Raw genomic sequence first — 16,167 nt, forward strand, 5'->3', positions numbered from 1 at the left:
GTGTCCTAAGCAGCAAGTTAACCCACTGTACCAAATGCCTATCTACCCATCCGTAAAGGGGATGATTTTGAGAGTGAGTGGTGAACGGTTTATGCAAAGTGCTTGACACTCTATATTTATTTGTGGAATAAAAAAGAACAGGGCCTGCAGGATGATGGTGACAGAGGCTGGGACAGGCAGCTTCGATAGCTGAACACATGGGGGCTGTGGTGGGTGGTACGCCCAGCGGGAGAAGGCATGGGAACACTGTGCTCCTTGCCCATATCTTGCCCTGTCTCTTCATCAGGTGTTCATCTATAACTTTTGTAATATCCTTTATAATAAGCAGTCACAACAGCATAGCTCTCAGATTAGAGAGCACAAACCGACTGGTAGGTGCCCCAGAACTAATTACTTGGAGGAAATCCAAGGCAACAAGGTCAATTAACACAGGACCCGAGGACACAGAACAGGGGAGTGTCAGTCACTCTGTGCACAGGAAGCCAGAGCAAATTAAAAAGTGCACGTTCCTCTCCTAAATACATACATATTGTGTCATGGAGCGAAATGTTTGATTAAGTTAATTTTTGGCACCAGATGTCCACAAATAATGGAACAAAACCTCTGATAGATCCTGTCTATTCAGCTCATTGGTAGGGAAACTATGACCCAGGTAGGTGAAAAGCGTGCTCCCCAAGTGAGAATTTCTCAAAACCAAACAGGGCTCCCCAACCCGAGGCTCTGCTTGCGTTGCGTTTGTGCCCAGAAGGCAGAGCCCCCACACGGCACTTGACGTCTGGTCTCTGTAACTCCTGTGTCGCTCATTTCTGGGAATGCAGACAACTGATAGGCCACGTGCACTTTCCTCCGTAGCCTCAGAGCCAGAGCCAGCAAAGCTTTCCTTTGTGATGAATTCTCATTCCTCAGGAAATGCAAGGAAAAACAAAACTTCCACATAATTTGCAGAGCTCAATGCAGTCAGCAATTTCAACCTTCAGAAAGGTCTCTTAGAGTTCTCACTCCCAAGCACATTCCTCAATAAACACTGGTTAACTGTTTAAAGTAGCTCCTCTTCACTTTGCAAAGGATTTAAAATAATGTTTTTATGGCCTTTTAAATCATGTATCAAAATTATTTTTTAAAAAAGATTTATTTATGTGAAAGGCAGAATTACAGTGAAAAAGAGAGAGAGAGAGAGAGAGAGACAGAGAGAGAATATATCTTTCATCCACTGGTTTGCTCTCCAAATGGCCTCAATAGCCACAGCTGGGCCAGTTGGAAGCCAGGAACCAGGAGCTTCATCTGGGTCTCCCATGTGGGTACTGGTACTCAAGAACTTGGGCCATTTTCTGCTGCCTTCCCAGGCACATTAGCATGGAGCTGGATTGGAAGTGGAGCAGCCAGGACTCCAACTGGTGCTTATATGGGATGCTGGCCCTGCAGGCAGTGGCTTTAGCCCCTGTGCCACAATGCTGGCTCCCCAAATCATTCTTTGAAACCAGGTCTAGAGCCCAAGAATCCAGCTGGTAGCAATAGTGAGTGGGAGCAGGCGAGGGAAGAGGGTGCCACTCATTTAGAGCTGCCAGGTGCCAAGCCTGCAAGTCGTGCTCTGGCTTGGATGTTGCTGTGGCTTTGAGAGTCCTCTGAAGGCCCAGTGTGAAAGGCTTGGGCTGTAGCTGGGGCTGTGGCGTAAAGGTAAAGCTGCCGCCTGCAGTGCCAGCATCTCATGTGGGCACCAGTTTGAGTCCCGGCTACTCCACTTCTGATCCAGCTCTCTGCTATGGTCTGGGAAAGCAGCAGAAGATGGCTCAAGTCACTGGGTCCCTGCACCCGAGTGGGAAACCCAAAAGAAGCTCCTGGCTCCTGGCTTCCAACTGGCCCAGCTGTGGCTGTTGAGGCCATTTGGAGAGCGAACCAGTGGATGGAAGACTGCTCTCTTTCTCTCTGCCTCTCCTTCTCTCCCTGTGTAACTCTGACTTTCAAATAAATAAATCTTTTTTTAAAAAAAAGGTGGTGGACGCTCTAGGAGCAGGGCCCAGGGGAATCCTTAGGCCGTTGTGGGTGTGACCTTAGACAGCTGGGGGTGGCGGGGTGCAGGGGGTTATGAAAGCCTGAGCTTGGGTCCAGTCGTGGACTCTGCCTCCTGGCTTGCCATGCATTTCTTCTTGCACACATACTTCACCAACCACCATGGGGTCTTTGGCAGAGCCTGCATCAAACCATGTGGATTCCAAAACTGTGAGCTATATGAACCCCTCTCTGCTTTATAAGTAGCATGTCTCAGGTTATTTCTTGCAGTCATGAAGAGCTGGTGAATCCAATCTTACAGGGCTGATATAAGGTAGACATTATCTGCATTTACAGATGCAAAAACCGAAGCTTTGATAGGTGAGGTCCCTTGATCACTATCTGCAGCTGAGACATTACAGGTCCTGTTTTGAAACTCAGGCAGTCTGATGCCACAGCCAGTTCTCTAACACATTGGGAATCAGGGACAGAGTCAGCCCAGGACAAAAGACAGTAAGGAAAATGCAGAGTGTCCTAAGTTAACTCCTAGACACAGAGACTTCCATGAATCCAAAACAGGTGGCTCACAGCCCACATATTTCTGCAGAACTGACAAATCTCAGAGTCAGCAGTGGCCAGGCATCCCCACTCAGAGTACCAGTTTCTCACGACTCTGCTTAACAGCACTGGAGTTTGCATAGTGTACCTGCCAGTCAGAAGACTGCGTGTGCTTGGCCAGGCAGTATAGGGTAAAACCAGGTCCATCAAGGTCCCGACCTGCCAGTTCTAAAATAATTCCCAACCCTGTCCCACCTGTTGGCCCAATGCCCACCCCGTTTCAGTCTTCAGAATCCTGACTCAAATGTTTCATCTAGTGCTGCGGCCAGCAAGACATGCGGCTGTTCTCCGAGCAGCTGCTGAGAGCAGTCTGCATCGGAGTGGACAGCAAGTGGCTTCTGATGCCATTTCCCACTATCTTACCTCAGGAGCTTTTGGCCTTGGGGCAGTCCCAAGTGTGGGCAGCTTCAGAAGCCATGTGGAGTGTGAGGGAAGAAGGAAGGGATGCAAATCAGGTGATTGATGTGTGCTAGGCACAGACTGGGCCTCTAGCCAGGGGGTGGTGCCCAGTGGGGAAAGAACAAGGCCTGGGAGGCAAGAGAGGCTGCAGCCACATTTGCTGTAGGGCGAGCTGCCCAGAAGGCTGTGGGTCCATGTCTCTTCTCTCCGCCGGTGCCTCCATGCCCTGCACGAGTTGCCTGCACTGGAAATGAAGTGGCTGTGGCTGAAGCTCAGCTGAAAATGACACTGCAAGACAGGGCCCTGGTACTCAGGGCAGGAGAAGACCTGGACCACGGAGAGCAAATGAAAAACTCCAGAAGCAGGCCATTTGTTGGTCCTTAATTGGATTTTACAGCTTGTCTGCATGTTGCTCGGTTCTCAGAGGAGCTGCAGGGTTTGCGTGGATGCTCCGTGCCCTCTCCCCAATGGGAACACTCAGAAACCCTTGCACACATCCAGGGCAGGGCAGGAAAAAGCGTGCCGGGCTTGGTTAAGTCACGGTGACACCTGTGCAGATCTGTACCATACTCTCCAGAAAAATGGTTAGGATGGGGTCAGAGCAGGGAGGGCGAAGGAGTCAGCCATGGGAGAAGTCAGCGAAAAGGAAGCAGTGAGCAACCAGGATCCTTCAACTGCCCCTGCCCCCCATCGCTTCCTTCTTCAAAAAGGAGCAAAGGGAGAGTATGAGGCTAGCACAGCTGCTGGAACCTGCATGGCGCCGGGGTGCCAGTGAGTCCCAGGCAGGCAGAGCCCTCTGCATGGGGCGGAGCACAGATCTCGGCCCCTACCGGTCCCCATCAACTCTTGGCAGTTCCCTGAGCCACTCCTACCTTGAACCTCAGGCTTGAGAGACTCAGAGGGCAATGAGTGTCCCCCAAGAATTCCCAGTGGCCCAGATGGCCCTGTTCTGGTGGACGGCAGAGGTCCCAAGCTGGTGGCCCAGGGAGCACGTGTGCTGTTCTTGGCTGCCAGGGGGCCTGCCCACCACCCAACAGGCAACCTGGCGCCTTGTGGCCTGGGCTCTGCCCTGCTTTGCTGGATTGAGACATACATGTTGGGGAAAGAGGCCAGGCACAGGCACAGTGGTAAGGAGCTGAGAAAGCCTGGTGCTGGAGCCCCAGCCAGCTGCCGGGGAGCTACCCGTCTGCACCACTCAGTGCCATTCTCTCCCACCTCATCCACTAAGATGGAGGGAGTGTTCTGCAGCCAACCTCAAAAGAAAGCCTGCCACTTCCTTAACTCATGGGAGACACAGGAGCAAGGGCACGGACTCATGAACATTGGGCCACAAAGCTGAGCAGTGCCCTAGGTTCACCTGGTAGCCCAGGGACAAGGGCTGGGTGGGCATCACTTACCAAGCATATTTCAGGGCTGCAATTCACAAGCTACTAAGCTGGACTCTTGGCTCTGGAAATTTACTGTGCGGCAGCTGTGTTGCAGCCAGCGGTGTCCAGCATTTTAAAAAGGTCAATTAAGGAACGTTGATGGTGGTGCTGCTAATGACAGCCCAGAGGGGTGAGCGGGGTGGCGTAAACAGAATGGTCGAGACGTATATTACTGGGATTGAAGCGTCGAAGTGAAGCGTGCTGGGGGAGGAACTCCATTGTCACAAGCCATAAAGCACATCTGAAATTCCCACCCAGAGCAGTGCAGCTGTTTCCCTCCCCAGGCCATGAAGGAGCAGCCTATGAACGGAGGACTTGTCCCACAAAGGCGACACCTGCGCCGGTTCCATCCATCTGTGGACATAAATCGCTCCCCTCTTGCTGCACCGTTTGCTCTCCTGCTCTGGGAGCACAAGGCAGATACTAGAGCAATTCTGAGAATGTGGGTCATGTTCTAGAAATCCCAGCTCACGGCTGGGTGCCCACCCCAGCCGGCGCTTTGCTGGGAAGAGACCTGGGCTCCCTGGCCCCGCTGCACTCGAAGTAGGCGACAGATCAGACCCTTCATTCTGCCACGGATAAAAGGGGGAACGCGAAGCCCTTAGAAAAAGTCTATTTTGGCTGTGACAGAATTGGCTCATGGCTGGGCAAAGGCACTGTGTGGGCTTCCTGTTTTTGAAAATCAGACAAAAGGACCAAAGGGTCTCTGACTAGGTGCCTGGCTGCTAGGACTGGCTTTTCTGCTGCATCTACCTGTCAAGCTAGAAATTCAATAGAGCAATGGGAGTGCTAATTGATATGCAAAACAGGTCTCAGGTTCCTAGAAATGTCTAATGATCCTCCAGTTCACTAGGAATGCAGAATTAAGACATCCACTCAAGGAGATGGGAGTTAGAACACCAACCTTTTTGCTTTCCCCCTGTTTTATTTATTTAATTTTTAAAATCTACTTTGGAAAATTTCACAGGTTTTATTCTTTTAAAAAGAGAGAGAGAGAACTGCAATCAGTGGGATTTGTCTTTCACACACTGGATATTTATTATTAGAAAATAGTTTCTATCAGCTCTTGGTACCAAACAAGTTGCTTCTCGCCATAATTTTTTTTCTCCTTAATGATATTTAAATAAACAGCGCACTGTGTGGGACAGTTGCTGCGCCTTTTTCTCCCTTTAAAAACTGAATAATTAAGTGAAATTTAGTACAAAACAGCCTTCCAATACAAGTCATTCTGCAGTCATTGTACTACCTCCTTGAGTAAGGGACATGAACGAGATGAGAAAGACCACTCAAGCTATCAAATTGCCCCCAAGAATCCACAGTAGAAACTGCGAAACAAGCTAGCCCAAACAAAGCCCATCCAAACCAAGAAACCAGTTTTTACATTGGCTTTTTGATTTTATCATCTAAGTTTAATATATATATATATATTTATATATCTGAAATAGTAATAAAAAAGGAAGAATTGAACTGCACCCTCAGCATGACAATCTTCCTCATATGTTAAAGAGGTGTTCAGCACCCCCATACAGTATCTGCTAAATGAACACGTTTGGCAGCTCAGCAACTATCACGTGATTGCAGTATCCACGATTTGAAGTCAAACGGCGTTTGCTTTTTTCTGGCGGAGGGCGTTGCTCGAGGCCATGTGCTAATGCACCTCGGGATGTTCTTGGACCCACGGGCCTCAGGAGGGCCTCGGGGTGGCTTGGGTGCATGGCGCCAGTGTAGAAACTTCCAGACTCCAGACAACTAGTCAAGCAACCAACCACGCACATCACACAATTGTCTCCTTTGAGTTCCTCTTGGCCGAGTGCAGGCCCAGCAGGGACTGCTGGTTGGAAGGTAAGTGGACAGACTTTGGAATGAGGAGAATCACCCTCTGATTGGTCCGACGCCATTCGTTGTACAATCGACAGTGGTACCTAAACGACACCTGGGAATGGCAGAAGAAAAATAAGAGAAGGGATTCAGGTGAGCAGAAGTTGATCATCGCTCTCAAAAACAACTGCTTCTGGAAACAGGTGCCGACAGCTGTAGGCAGTGGTGACGCAGTGGAGCATGCACCCTGGACAAGACAGTGCTGGTGAGCAGTGCAGTGTTGTAAGCTGCATCACCAGCCGAAGCCAGCATCCCGTGTGAGCCTATGGCTAGGGTTGCATGGGTGGGTGCCTTTGTTCCCCCACATCCTGAATCAAATCAGAATGTGAGTAGGAAAGTGAGTTCTTTCTGCGTTTGGACTGATTTTGGGGCTAGTGGGCCCCCAAATGTCAGCTGTGAAGGTCAGCTGGAGGCATCAGGACAGGGTGTGACATGGCTGATATGCCTCTCTGGTGCCCAGGCTCCTCTCTGTTAAATGACAGGGATGCCAGAGTTTCATGTTTCTGTCCACAGGCCAGACACTGTACAACTCAAAGGGACCCATTCCCATGATGGCAAGGAGGACACCCTTCATGCAGGTTTAGGGACAATGTGCACAACTGTACTTGGTGAGCTTTGATCCCTAACCACCCACAGCTCCAGCTCTCTGCAGCTGTCAGTGAGGAAGATTCAGCCTGGGCACCACCAATCCAGAGAAGCCCTCTTGAGCCACGGGCTGGGTGAAGCACTACTTCCATGGGAGCCCGCAGCACCTTGTGCCTGCTCAGGCAGACGTGCAGGGCGCTGTACACCAAGTACGCATTCTTGTCTCTGGGTGCGTGAAGAGCACCTTGAGACAGGGCTTACATTATATCCAGCTTCACGTGCCCAGAGCCTACCACAGTGCCTGGCACCCAGGAAATTCTTCAGAACTTGGGCTTTGTGATTGCAACACAGCTTTAAACTGAAGTTGCTCTTACATAAAACAAGGACAGCACGAGAGGTGAATTCTGTGGTCAACTGTGACATAATTATGCCTCCAAAGCGCTTGCTTTTAGGTAAATATTCTGGAATGACACACTGAAACTTGTGGTTTGTTGTGGAGAAATCTGGCATGAAGCACTGATGCACTGCCCAGGAAACTCAGATCCTATACTTTTGAAGATGTGTGAACTGCCTTTAAAAATGGAGTAGGTACCCGTTTGAGTGCATCCAGATGCCAAGGGAAGGGCAGGGCAGGGCAGAAAGGTGCCCAGGAGCTCTGAATGATGCATCATTCGAGTTGACTATGGACAGGAGCCTGGAGACTGGTCTGGACCCCCAGAGAGGACCCAAGGTGGTCAGAAGGGGGCTGACCTATTTCTGGAAGCAGAGGGGAGCACAGGTCTTTATTTAGAAAGAGCTTAGTCGTCTGCTGGCAGGATCATGAAATTCAAGGCCACCCGCTCACATTTCTGAGGCTAGGAAGCAGATGCCACAGGCTAAGTGCCAGGGAGATTTGCGTATGAAAATATAAGCTTTTAAACTCACACAGATGTGCTTTTTTCCACAAGGGCCCAAAGATGCCAAAGTGGATCCATTCTTTTCTTTTTTTCCCCCCAAACATGGATTCTCTTCCAATGACTACCCTGCTGCTGCCTAGTGTCACTCATGAATGTCAGTGGCAGGTTGGAGAGCCTGAGGTTGAGGGCCAAGGGCAAGAAAGAGGTAGAACACAGGAAGAACTAATGAGGAGCCTGGAAGCCAGAGATACCACAGGAGCACTGGATCACACATTGGGAAGTCCTTCCTCTGCGATGCTAAGAGGCTGGGCACATTCTGCACAAGGCAGCTCAGAAGTAGCTGTGGCTTGTGCGGGCAGCAGGTCACAGGCTCCATGGCCAGACACACCGGTTGGAATCCTCACCCTCCAATTGCTGGTATGTGACTTTGGGAGGTTATTTGGCATCAACAGGCTGCAGTTCCCTCATTTGTCATGTGTGAATAGTGCATGTGAGATAATGCATATCCTGCAGCCCCACACGTGCCAGTGTCCTTGGCCTGTTGTTTATTTTCTGACACTCCTTAGTAGATTCCAGGAAACTGGGGGAAGAAGCAAAGATTGGGCTCCTTAAGGCTTTGCTCTCAGTGTGGTCGTGAGGGGCAGCAGGCTCCATCACTGGGAGCTTGTCCGACTTTCAGAACCAGGGGCCCACCCAAAGGGAGGAACCAGAGCGCATTGGAAAAAGGTCCCCGGATGATCAGCATATATATTGGAGCCCAAGAAGCATGGCATCAGGGAATACATGGGGTCAACGACGTAGCAGGTGTCCTGGTTTCTTGGCCAAGGGCAAAAAAAATCCACATGTGTGTGTAGACAACCAGATGAGATGTGCAGGCAAATCCAGTCCATTAGAAGAAGGCTTCATAAAGGTAACTCGTTATTAGGATAATAAAGGAAGCTGAGTACAGTGCAGAGCGACCACAGGTTTGCTCCAGCCCTGGGTTATTCTAGAAGCTTCCTGCAATGCCTTATAACAGGCAAAAAGGAAGCTTAGTTTAGAGGAATAAAGTCAGTGAGGAAACAATTACATAAACCAAAAAGGCGCTGTAGCAGGCATGTTAGAACTCCAGTTACATATTTCTTATATTGCTGAGGTTTCTAGGAGAAAGCAAGAAGCAAGAGTATTGGGCCAGTATTCTAAATATACGACCCTTAAGCCTATGGACAGATTTCTTGGAGTGTCTTCATTCATTGACCAGCCGCCTACCATGGGCCCAGAGTGTGTCTCAGCGATGGCACCAGAAGTGTAGAGAATGCTGGTGGCCACCCTGTCCCCACCAGGGAGAGGATGGCATCTTGGTGACTGCAGGTGTTTGCTATCAAGTCCTGGCAGGCTTCAGGAGACCTTATAGTTTCATCTTCGTCCTCTGCCCTTTCTCTCTGGAAGTTATGGTGTGACATCAGCACATTCACAGGGTTGGGGCTTAGGGCAGCTGCTTTTCCAGTCCCAGGGCAGGGGGATGGCACTGAGTACTCCCAGGCTGCCTGGGTACAGGTGGCACCTGCCAGGCAGGGAGCCCTCACAGGGTAGTGTTCTTCTGGAGCGTCCCTCCTTCATGACAAGGGTTTGCATGATCTGCATGTGAGCCAGGCAGTGAGCCTCTGACGACCTGGTCTTTCATTCATTTCATGCTGGCCTGGACACCAGCTGATGTCCTATCCACAATCCTCGCCACCTCACCAGCTCCTTGTGGACAATGTCTTCATGCTGACGTGGGCACCCTTCTCATGCTGCAGCTTGGCATCTGTCCCAGGACTTCTCACTTCGGCCATCAGTGCTGATGTTTCTGTGGCTCCTGGTGCCTGAGCTCTTGGGTTGGAAGGGGTTGAAGCCCTGGCCTCTTGGACCCCAGCTGAGTTTCTGACCACACAGAGAGCAGGGTTCCTGGGTGAGCATCAGGACTGGGCCCTCGTGGCCACGTGAGCTGGCAAGAAGCACCAGGGGCACCTGACAGTGGATGGCGTGGCATGGTGTGCGGCCCTTCCGGCAAATGCTCCTGCAGATGCCAGGCTGGGACTGACACCGTGTTTGTTTATCTAAGGCATTTTCACAGCATATTCTCTTTAAGCCTGACAGCTTGTTTACAGTGGGTTTCTGCCGTGGGGCAGGTTCCAAGTGCTGTCAGCTTCTGAATTAAGGCTCTTGCCAGGGCTGCTCAGTGCTGTATTTATCTGGGAAGGAATTATTCTGTATTCAGTGCCGGTTGCTGGGCTGACTCCACAGCACATTTTTCACACCACACCAAAGGGCAGAAAGGCTTCTTTCCTCCTGTGACTCTGTCCTTTACAAGGGTCTGGTGGGAGCCGAGGAAGCAAAGCTGGGCTGTGGGTTGGATATATACGCACAGCTGTTATTCCGCTAAATCATCGTCATAACCACTGACCAGGGGTTATCAAGTGTTCCTTCCACTTCCATACAAGAGGAAGAATGAGCAGAGAGGTTAAGTACTGTATTTGAGTTTATCTAGCAAACAGGAGGCTACATCTTGGGTCTGACACAAGACCTTTGGCTGCTAAATGCAGGCAGTTAGTGCTGCACTGCCCTGGGAAACATGGGGGTGTGGAGAACGCAGGTACTGTCCGGAAGCCTGGTCCTGAAGCCTTTACCGCCCCAGTCTCCCTTTCTTCTGAGATGGGGGGTAGAGACCGTAACAGATACTTTTCTCCAAGTTGCTGTCTTTCTTTCCTTCCTGACTTCCCTTCCTGCCTCCGGCCCCTCTTCTGCTCTTCTGGGTGAGTGCGAGCCCTGAAGAATGGATTTTCCAAAAGGGCTTAAAGTGGCTTTAAAAGCCCAGCACGTAGGCTTCCCCTTCCTCTACCCTTTACCACAGGAGCTCTCCTGAGGAAAACTACAGATGAGAAAATGTCTAACTATTGACCCCTAAGTGTATCTAACTACACTTAACTATTATCTTCCAAAGTATTTTCTTGAGCACTCTTTCACTACAGTCTTACCACCCCAGAGATGATGGCTGGGTGGGCCTGACTGCCATCCCCACTTCTCACCACAGCTCAGAGAAGGGAAGGGACTTTCCAAGAGAGTTAGTTGGGGCCATTAGACTGTGGAATTCTGTATTTCTAACCCTCTCCCATCACAACAGAAACTTGTGGATCAGCTTCCTCACCTCACTCACAACGCACCAGGACACACTTTGGTAGCGTATATGTCTCAAGGATGCAATTAGCCTGGGAACAGAATGGCTAAACTAACTAGAAGACTCTGGTAAGTTCTTAGCATGAAAATACCCCCTACTTAGCCAGGCTCAAGACATGAACTGCTTCCTGGAACTAAAATGTGTCCCCCTACTGTCTGAAGACCCCCAAGCGAGGGAAAGGTCAGAGCTGGTAGAACCCCATGATGAACAGGAGAGGAGTGGAACAGGTCAGCGGCGTGGCAGCTGATGCCCAGGGTTGGGAGATAGAGGAAATGTGAGTGTTGGAAGCAGCTGCACATGCTGCCACTGTGCTCTGGGATGCGAGAATGGATGAGAATGGTACGTGGTAGGTAGGAAATACCTACTGAATGACAATGGGATGTGCTCAGATTAGAAACAAGCAGACAGGAGAGAGCACAGCCACGAAGCAGGGGGCCTGGCTTCTGAAAATGTTCTTGAGGACGGTGACACCTTCCCCATGCCTCCCACAGGGAAGCAGAACAAGAACCAATGCTGCCTTTGGAGGGTGCTGCAAAGTCACGCCCAAGCAATCAAGATGGTGCATGAAGTGAACCAATGGCAAGCAGAGAGATGCACATGAAAGCTTCCGCACCTGCACCGGGAACTCTTACTGGGGAAGGGCTTTTCTCTGGTGGCAGCTTTGCACCTAGATAACATGGTGCTTTTATGGGCAGCAGAGTCAGTATTTCAACATAGGAATAATCACCCAGCAAAGTTCAGTCCACAAAGTCCAACCCAGACTTTGGGCTGTGTCAGGATGCAAGAAGAGAATAACCGGCAGGGAGGATTCATGACATGTGCAAGGGTGGCAGCGACAGTGGCCAAATGCAACATTCCAAACACACCAAAATCCCAGCAAAAGGGAGAAACATGAACAAGAGAAGGCACACACTGTGTCTCATGGCAGGGGAGTCATAGACTACCACGGAGAGATGTCCAAGGCGTATACCTTTTGCTGATGGACGCTCAGAAGCTGTTATTTCCTGCAGTGCATGCACACAGAGAATCACATGCAGTCGTAAGGCAAACCCCACCCTCCCACCAGCACTTGAAGGTCTGCTTTCCACTGGGCAGGTAGGATGTGCTACAGACAAGAGGCAAGGCTGTGCCAGTGGTGAGGCTGCCAGCTTCCGCTGGTCTGAACCCCCGGCCATAGGCCATACTTACTAGTGTCCAAAAGAGGTAAATAGTGAAGAGTGCGACAGTGAGTGCAATCAGCCCGACGGCTTCCAGCCGACTACTAAAGTGCAGGTGGTCCACGGCGCCCCGCAGGCACAGCCAGCCCGAGATGGTGGCCAGGGGCGTTATGAACAAGAAGCACACCATGTCTCCAAACAGAGTCCGCTTCTCATGCTGAGGGCCAGGGTTTCTGAGCCACTGCCAGGGAAGGGGAGACAGAGAAAAGCAAGGGAGAAGGTTAAATGCTGGTGTGGAGTAGAGACCTGTTTTGAGACAAGAAAGCATCAAGGGCTCATTTGCAGGCCCTGCACTTTGAAAGATGATGACGACGGCAACAGTGATAATTTACAATGTCCTGGATGCAGATGATCTGCTTTGCACCGAAACAGTTCAACAGCTACTGCTATCTGCAAACAAGAGCTGATGCTACTCTTGGAGGGCTAACAACTGAGCAATGAGAAGCTTGCAACATGACCAAAGCCTTCCAGTGTCTTGACCCTGGGAATGCAGGCATGGAAGAGTTGAGTCGGTAGCCTTGGGTTGTACCTTCTCCAGATAGCTGCTTTCAGGACTGCCTCTTGACTGGCTCTCAGAGATGAGCTCTGAGACCTTGTAAGGTTCTGCCAGGGAAGAGCACTTTGCATGCCTAAGGCCTCAGGCCTCACATCCCAGCTGGATCAGACAGCTGACAGCAGTCCTGTGATTGATGGTGAACGCCTACTTTAGTGCTGGGCGCTTTGGAGTCTGAGTAGCTGAGGTCCATCTCACAGATCGTGCAGCCTACCTATGGTGCTGACCCCAGTCAAAACAATGGACACCAAGGCTCAGTGAGTGTCCATGACTGACAAGGTCTTGCTTGTCTTGTCACAACAGTGGCTGGAACATTAGGCTCATCTGGGTACCACCAGTGGGAAAGAGTACAGGGAAGTCTTGGCTTCTCCTAGACCCTGCTGCATAGACCTTTCCCCTTTGCAGCTTGCATGTGCACCCTTTTGCTGACATGAACCACAACCCCGAGAATAAGTTTTGCTGAGCCTCGTGAGTGTCTATAGTGAATCCTTGAGCCCGGGGCTGGTTGTGGGGACTGCTGATAGAGACTCCCCAGGCTCCATGAACTCAGTAATGTCCCTGCCTTGGCTTTTAGGACCCTGAACCTCCTCATGGAGGACTACCTCTTGACACCTCGGTAACACTACCATCAGGAGTGAACATACCCCAAGTTTCATGTTTGTTGTAAGACTAAAGATGAGAATTTCTGAAACAGAGGTGCTGCCCCCGACTTGCCTAACTGCTGAATGCCTGCTGAAATGTTTATTGCAACCCGTTCTACAACAATGGCAGTGCAACCCAATGGTCACCTGCTGGTGTCAGCACACATGGGTAGTGCAAACTGGTGGCTCTGCTTCCCATCCACATGGACACTCATTTTCAGAAAACTGGAAATTCCTATCTCACCATCCCTCATGGTATCAAGAGGCCGAGGAGTCCAGAGAAGGACTAAGGACAAACAGATGATGTGTGGGGGTGGGGAAAGACACAGGCTGATGGTCTTCTATCTCACCTCCCCCCCACCCCCAACCAAGAGCTGGATGCCTGGCCTGGCAGGTTAGGGCTGCCTGGCCAGACATAAGGGCTGCAGGATACTAGGGAGACGGTCCAGGAGACCGGGACAGCAATTCCTGCACTGTGGGAGGGAAAGGGCCATGGAAGAGGGTGGGACTGGATGAGAGGAAAGGGAAGGTCATGCTCAAGGATGAAGGAGCAGGGGCCAGTGTTGTGGTACAGTGGGTGAAGCTGTCACCTGCAACGCCAGCATCCCACATGTACACTGGTTCCAGTCCTGGCTGCTCCATTTCCAGTCCAGCTCCCTGCTAACATGCATGGGAAAGAAGATGGTCCAAGTGCTTGAGCCCCCTGTACCTATACCTATACGGGAGACTCAGACAGAGTTCCTGGCTCCTGGCTTTGGCCTGGCCCAGAGCTGGCTGTTGCAGCCATTTGGACGCAATGAGCAGATAGAAGATCTCTCTTTCAGATAAATAAACACATTTTTTTTTTTTTTGACAGGCAGAGTGGACAGTGAGAGAGAGAGACAGAGAAAGGTCTTCCTTTGCCGTTGGTTCACCCTCCAGTGGCCGCCACGGCCGGTGCGCTGTGGCTGGCGCACCACGCCGATCCGATGGCAGGAGCCAGGTGCTTATCCTGGTCTCCCATGGGGTGCAGGGCCCAAGCACTTGGGCCATCCTCCACTGCACTCCCGGGACACAGCAGAGAGCTGGCCTGGAAGAGGGGCAACTGGGACAGAATCCGGCGCCCGGACTGGGACTAGAACCCGGTGTGCCGGCACCGCAGGCAGAGGATTAGCCTAGTGAGCCGCGGCGCCGGCCAATAAACACATCCTAAAACATAGGGAGCTAACTGGTCTATGATTCTAAACACAGCACTATAAATATTTAATGTAAACACAAAAATGATTAAGTGTAAATGATATTAACCCTGCCGTGTGTAGTCACGCACCTCAAACATTTCAGCAACTTCAAAGAAACTCAAAGTGCTTTCATTAATTAACATTTTCTTGCCAAAACACTGGGACACTTGCTATGAGGTAGAGAGCAGAAACACAGTATTTTTATCCCAATTTCACAGAGGTACAGCAAGGTTCAGTGTGGCCCCAGGTGATTCAGAGGCTGAGCTGGGAGGAGAATCAGGACCTCTGCTCTTACTCAGATGTGTTATCAGTGAAGTAAATTGGAAAAATTAATATTCTAAGATATTCAGAAAGCCAGATTCTTAAAACAATGGTGCCCAACTGTCACAGCCCCACCTCTCCTGCAGTCTGGATTTTCCCTGGCAGCAGAAGGGAAGGCCAGAGTGATCCCCTCGCTCCTCCTTTGGTCGCAATCCCCCATAAACACGTGCTAGATGCACAGCCACGGGTGACCTCCTCGGCTTCCGTGGCTATGACCTCCCTTCTCCCCTTAAACTCATCCAGTGCCTTATTTATTGACGTGGTTCAGTGAGACGACACAGGCATGGCAGGAAGTAATTATGAATCGCTAACTATGGCTGTCCAAGGTCAAGTCAATGAGCAAAGGCACACCAGTAGTCACGTTAGCTTGAGCCCTGTTTCCTGTTTCCTAACTGTTCTGTGACCTGGCTATTCCTGGGAAATTTCCAGGCCATTTTACTGTCCCTGATCACCAGTCCTGGGAGTTCATACCTAATGCACTCTGTTTCTAGGGGCCTGGCTTGTTCTGTGCTGTCTGCTGTGCCCTGGGGAAGGAGGCATCCTGTAAACGGTCTATTATGCTGAAATCCGTGTCTTCTCCAGAACCCCACGTGTTCCTCTAGGCCACAAGCAGGCCTGTGGCAGGAACAGGGACAGTACCCTGTGGTCGAGAAGAAGACTGTGCTGTGTGAGCCTTGGTGAGAGGACTGTGGAAGGATCTAAACACACTGATTCAGGGCACTCACACAAGCCAGGTTTACAACAGAAAATCCAATTCCAGTTGACAGTGTCAATAGTATGGAACTGTCTTAAATTACCGAGTTTACTTAAACATCATAGAGTAACTGCCTAAGGTAATGCATATTTCATGTTTACTGACATGACATATTGCCAAGCAGGCAAAAATCTTGCTGGATAGAATGCGTACTTTGGTTGTACATATATAATGATATGGTTACACAGCTGGAGACATCCATAATTACATACACATGCACTTCCACAAAGGCCACAGGGACACCTGGCCAAATAGTGGCTACTCTTGACAGCAGAGAAACTGTTTTGTATATATTCCTTCTTTTTAAAAATATATATGTATATTTTTAATCTATTTGAACAGCAAAGAGACAGATGAGAGACAAAGACAGAGCTCCCATCTGTTGGCTCACGCCCCATGTCGCTCCCCCTCTTCGTGGAGGAACGACACAGGACCCTGCGCTGTTCTTTCGTCTGCTCGGCCCTCCCCGGGTTTGCTGC

At 50.5% G+C, this 16,167-nt stretch overlaps 1 protein-coding gene across 5 annotated transcripts in view; it reads right to left on the reverse strand.

Moving 5' to 3' along the window:
• The window catches only part of MARCHF3 (membrane associated ring-CH-type finger 3), a 183,734-nt gene that overhangs the window by 22,956 nt on the left and 144,611 nt on the right, over nucleotides 1-16,167 (reverse strand). For 3 of the 5 annotated variants that reach the window (XM_008254964.4, XM_002710177.5, XM_008254965.4), the window contains 2 exons: nucleotides 12,174-12,383; nucleotides 5,444-6,363 (listed from right to left, as the gene is read on the reverse strand). The exons of the other annotated variants lie outside the window; for them this stretch is intronic. In XM_008254964.4, the coding sequence (XP_008253186.1) occupies nucleotides 6,205-6,363; nucleotides 12,174-12,383 (369 nt within the window). In that variant the 3' untranslated portion in view covers nucleotides 5,444-6,204. Of the gene's footprint in view, nucleotides 1-5,443; nucleotides 6,364-12,173; nucleotides 12,384-16,167 lie in introns of those variants that run through there. 5 annotated transcript variants of the gene reach the window in all.

Source organism: Oryctolagus cuniculus, chromosome 6 (genome assembly GCF_964237555.1).
Source record: "Oryctolagus cuniculus chromosome 6, mOryCun1.1, whole genome shotgun sequence".
Taxonomy (NCBI): Eukaryota; Metazoa; Chordata; class Mammalia; order Lagomorpha; family Leporidae; genus Oryctolagus; species Oryctolagus cuniculus.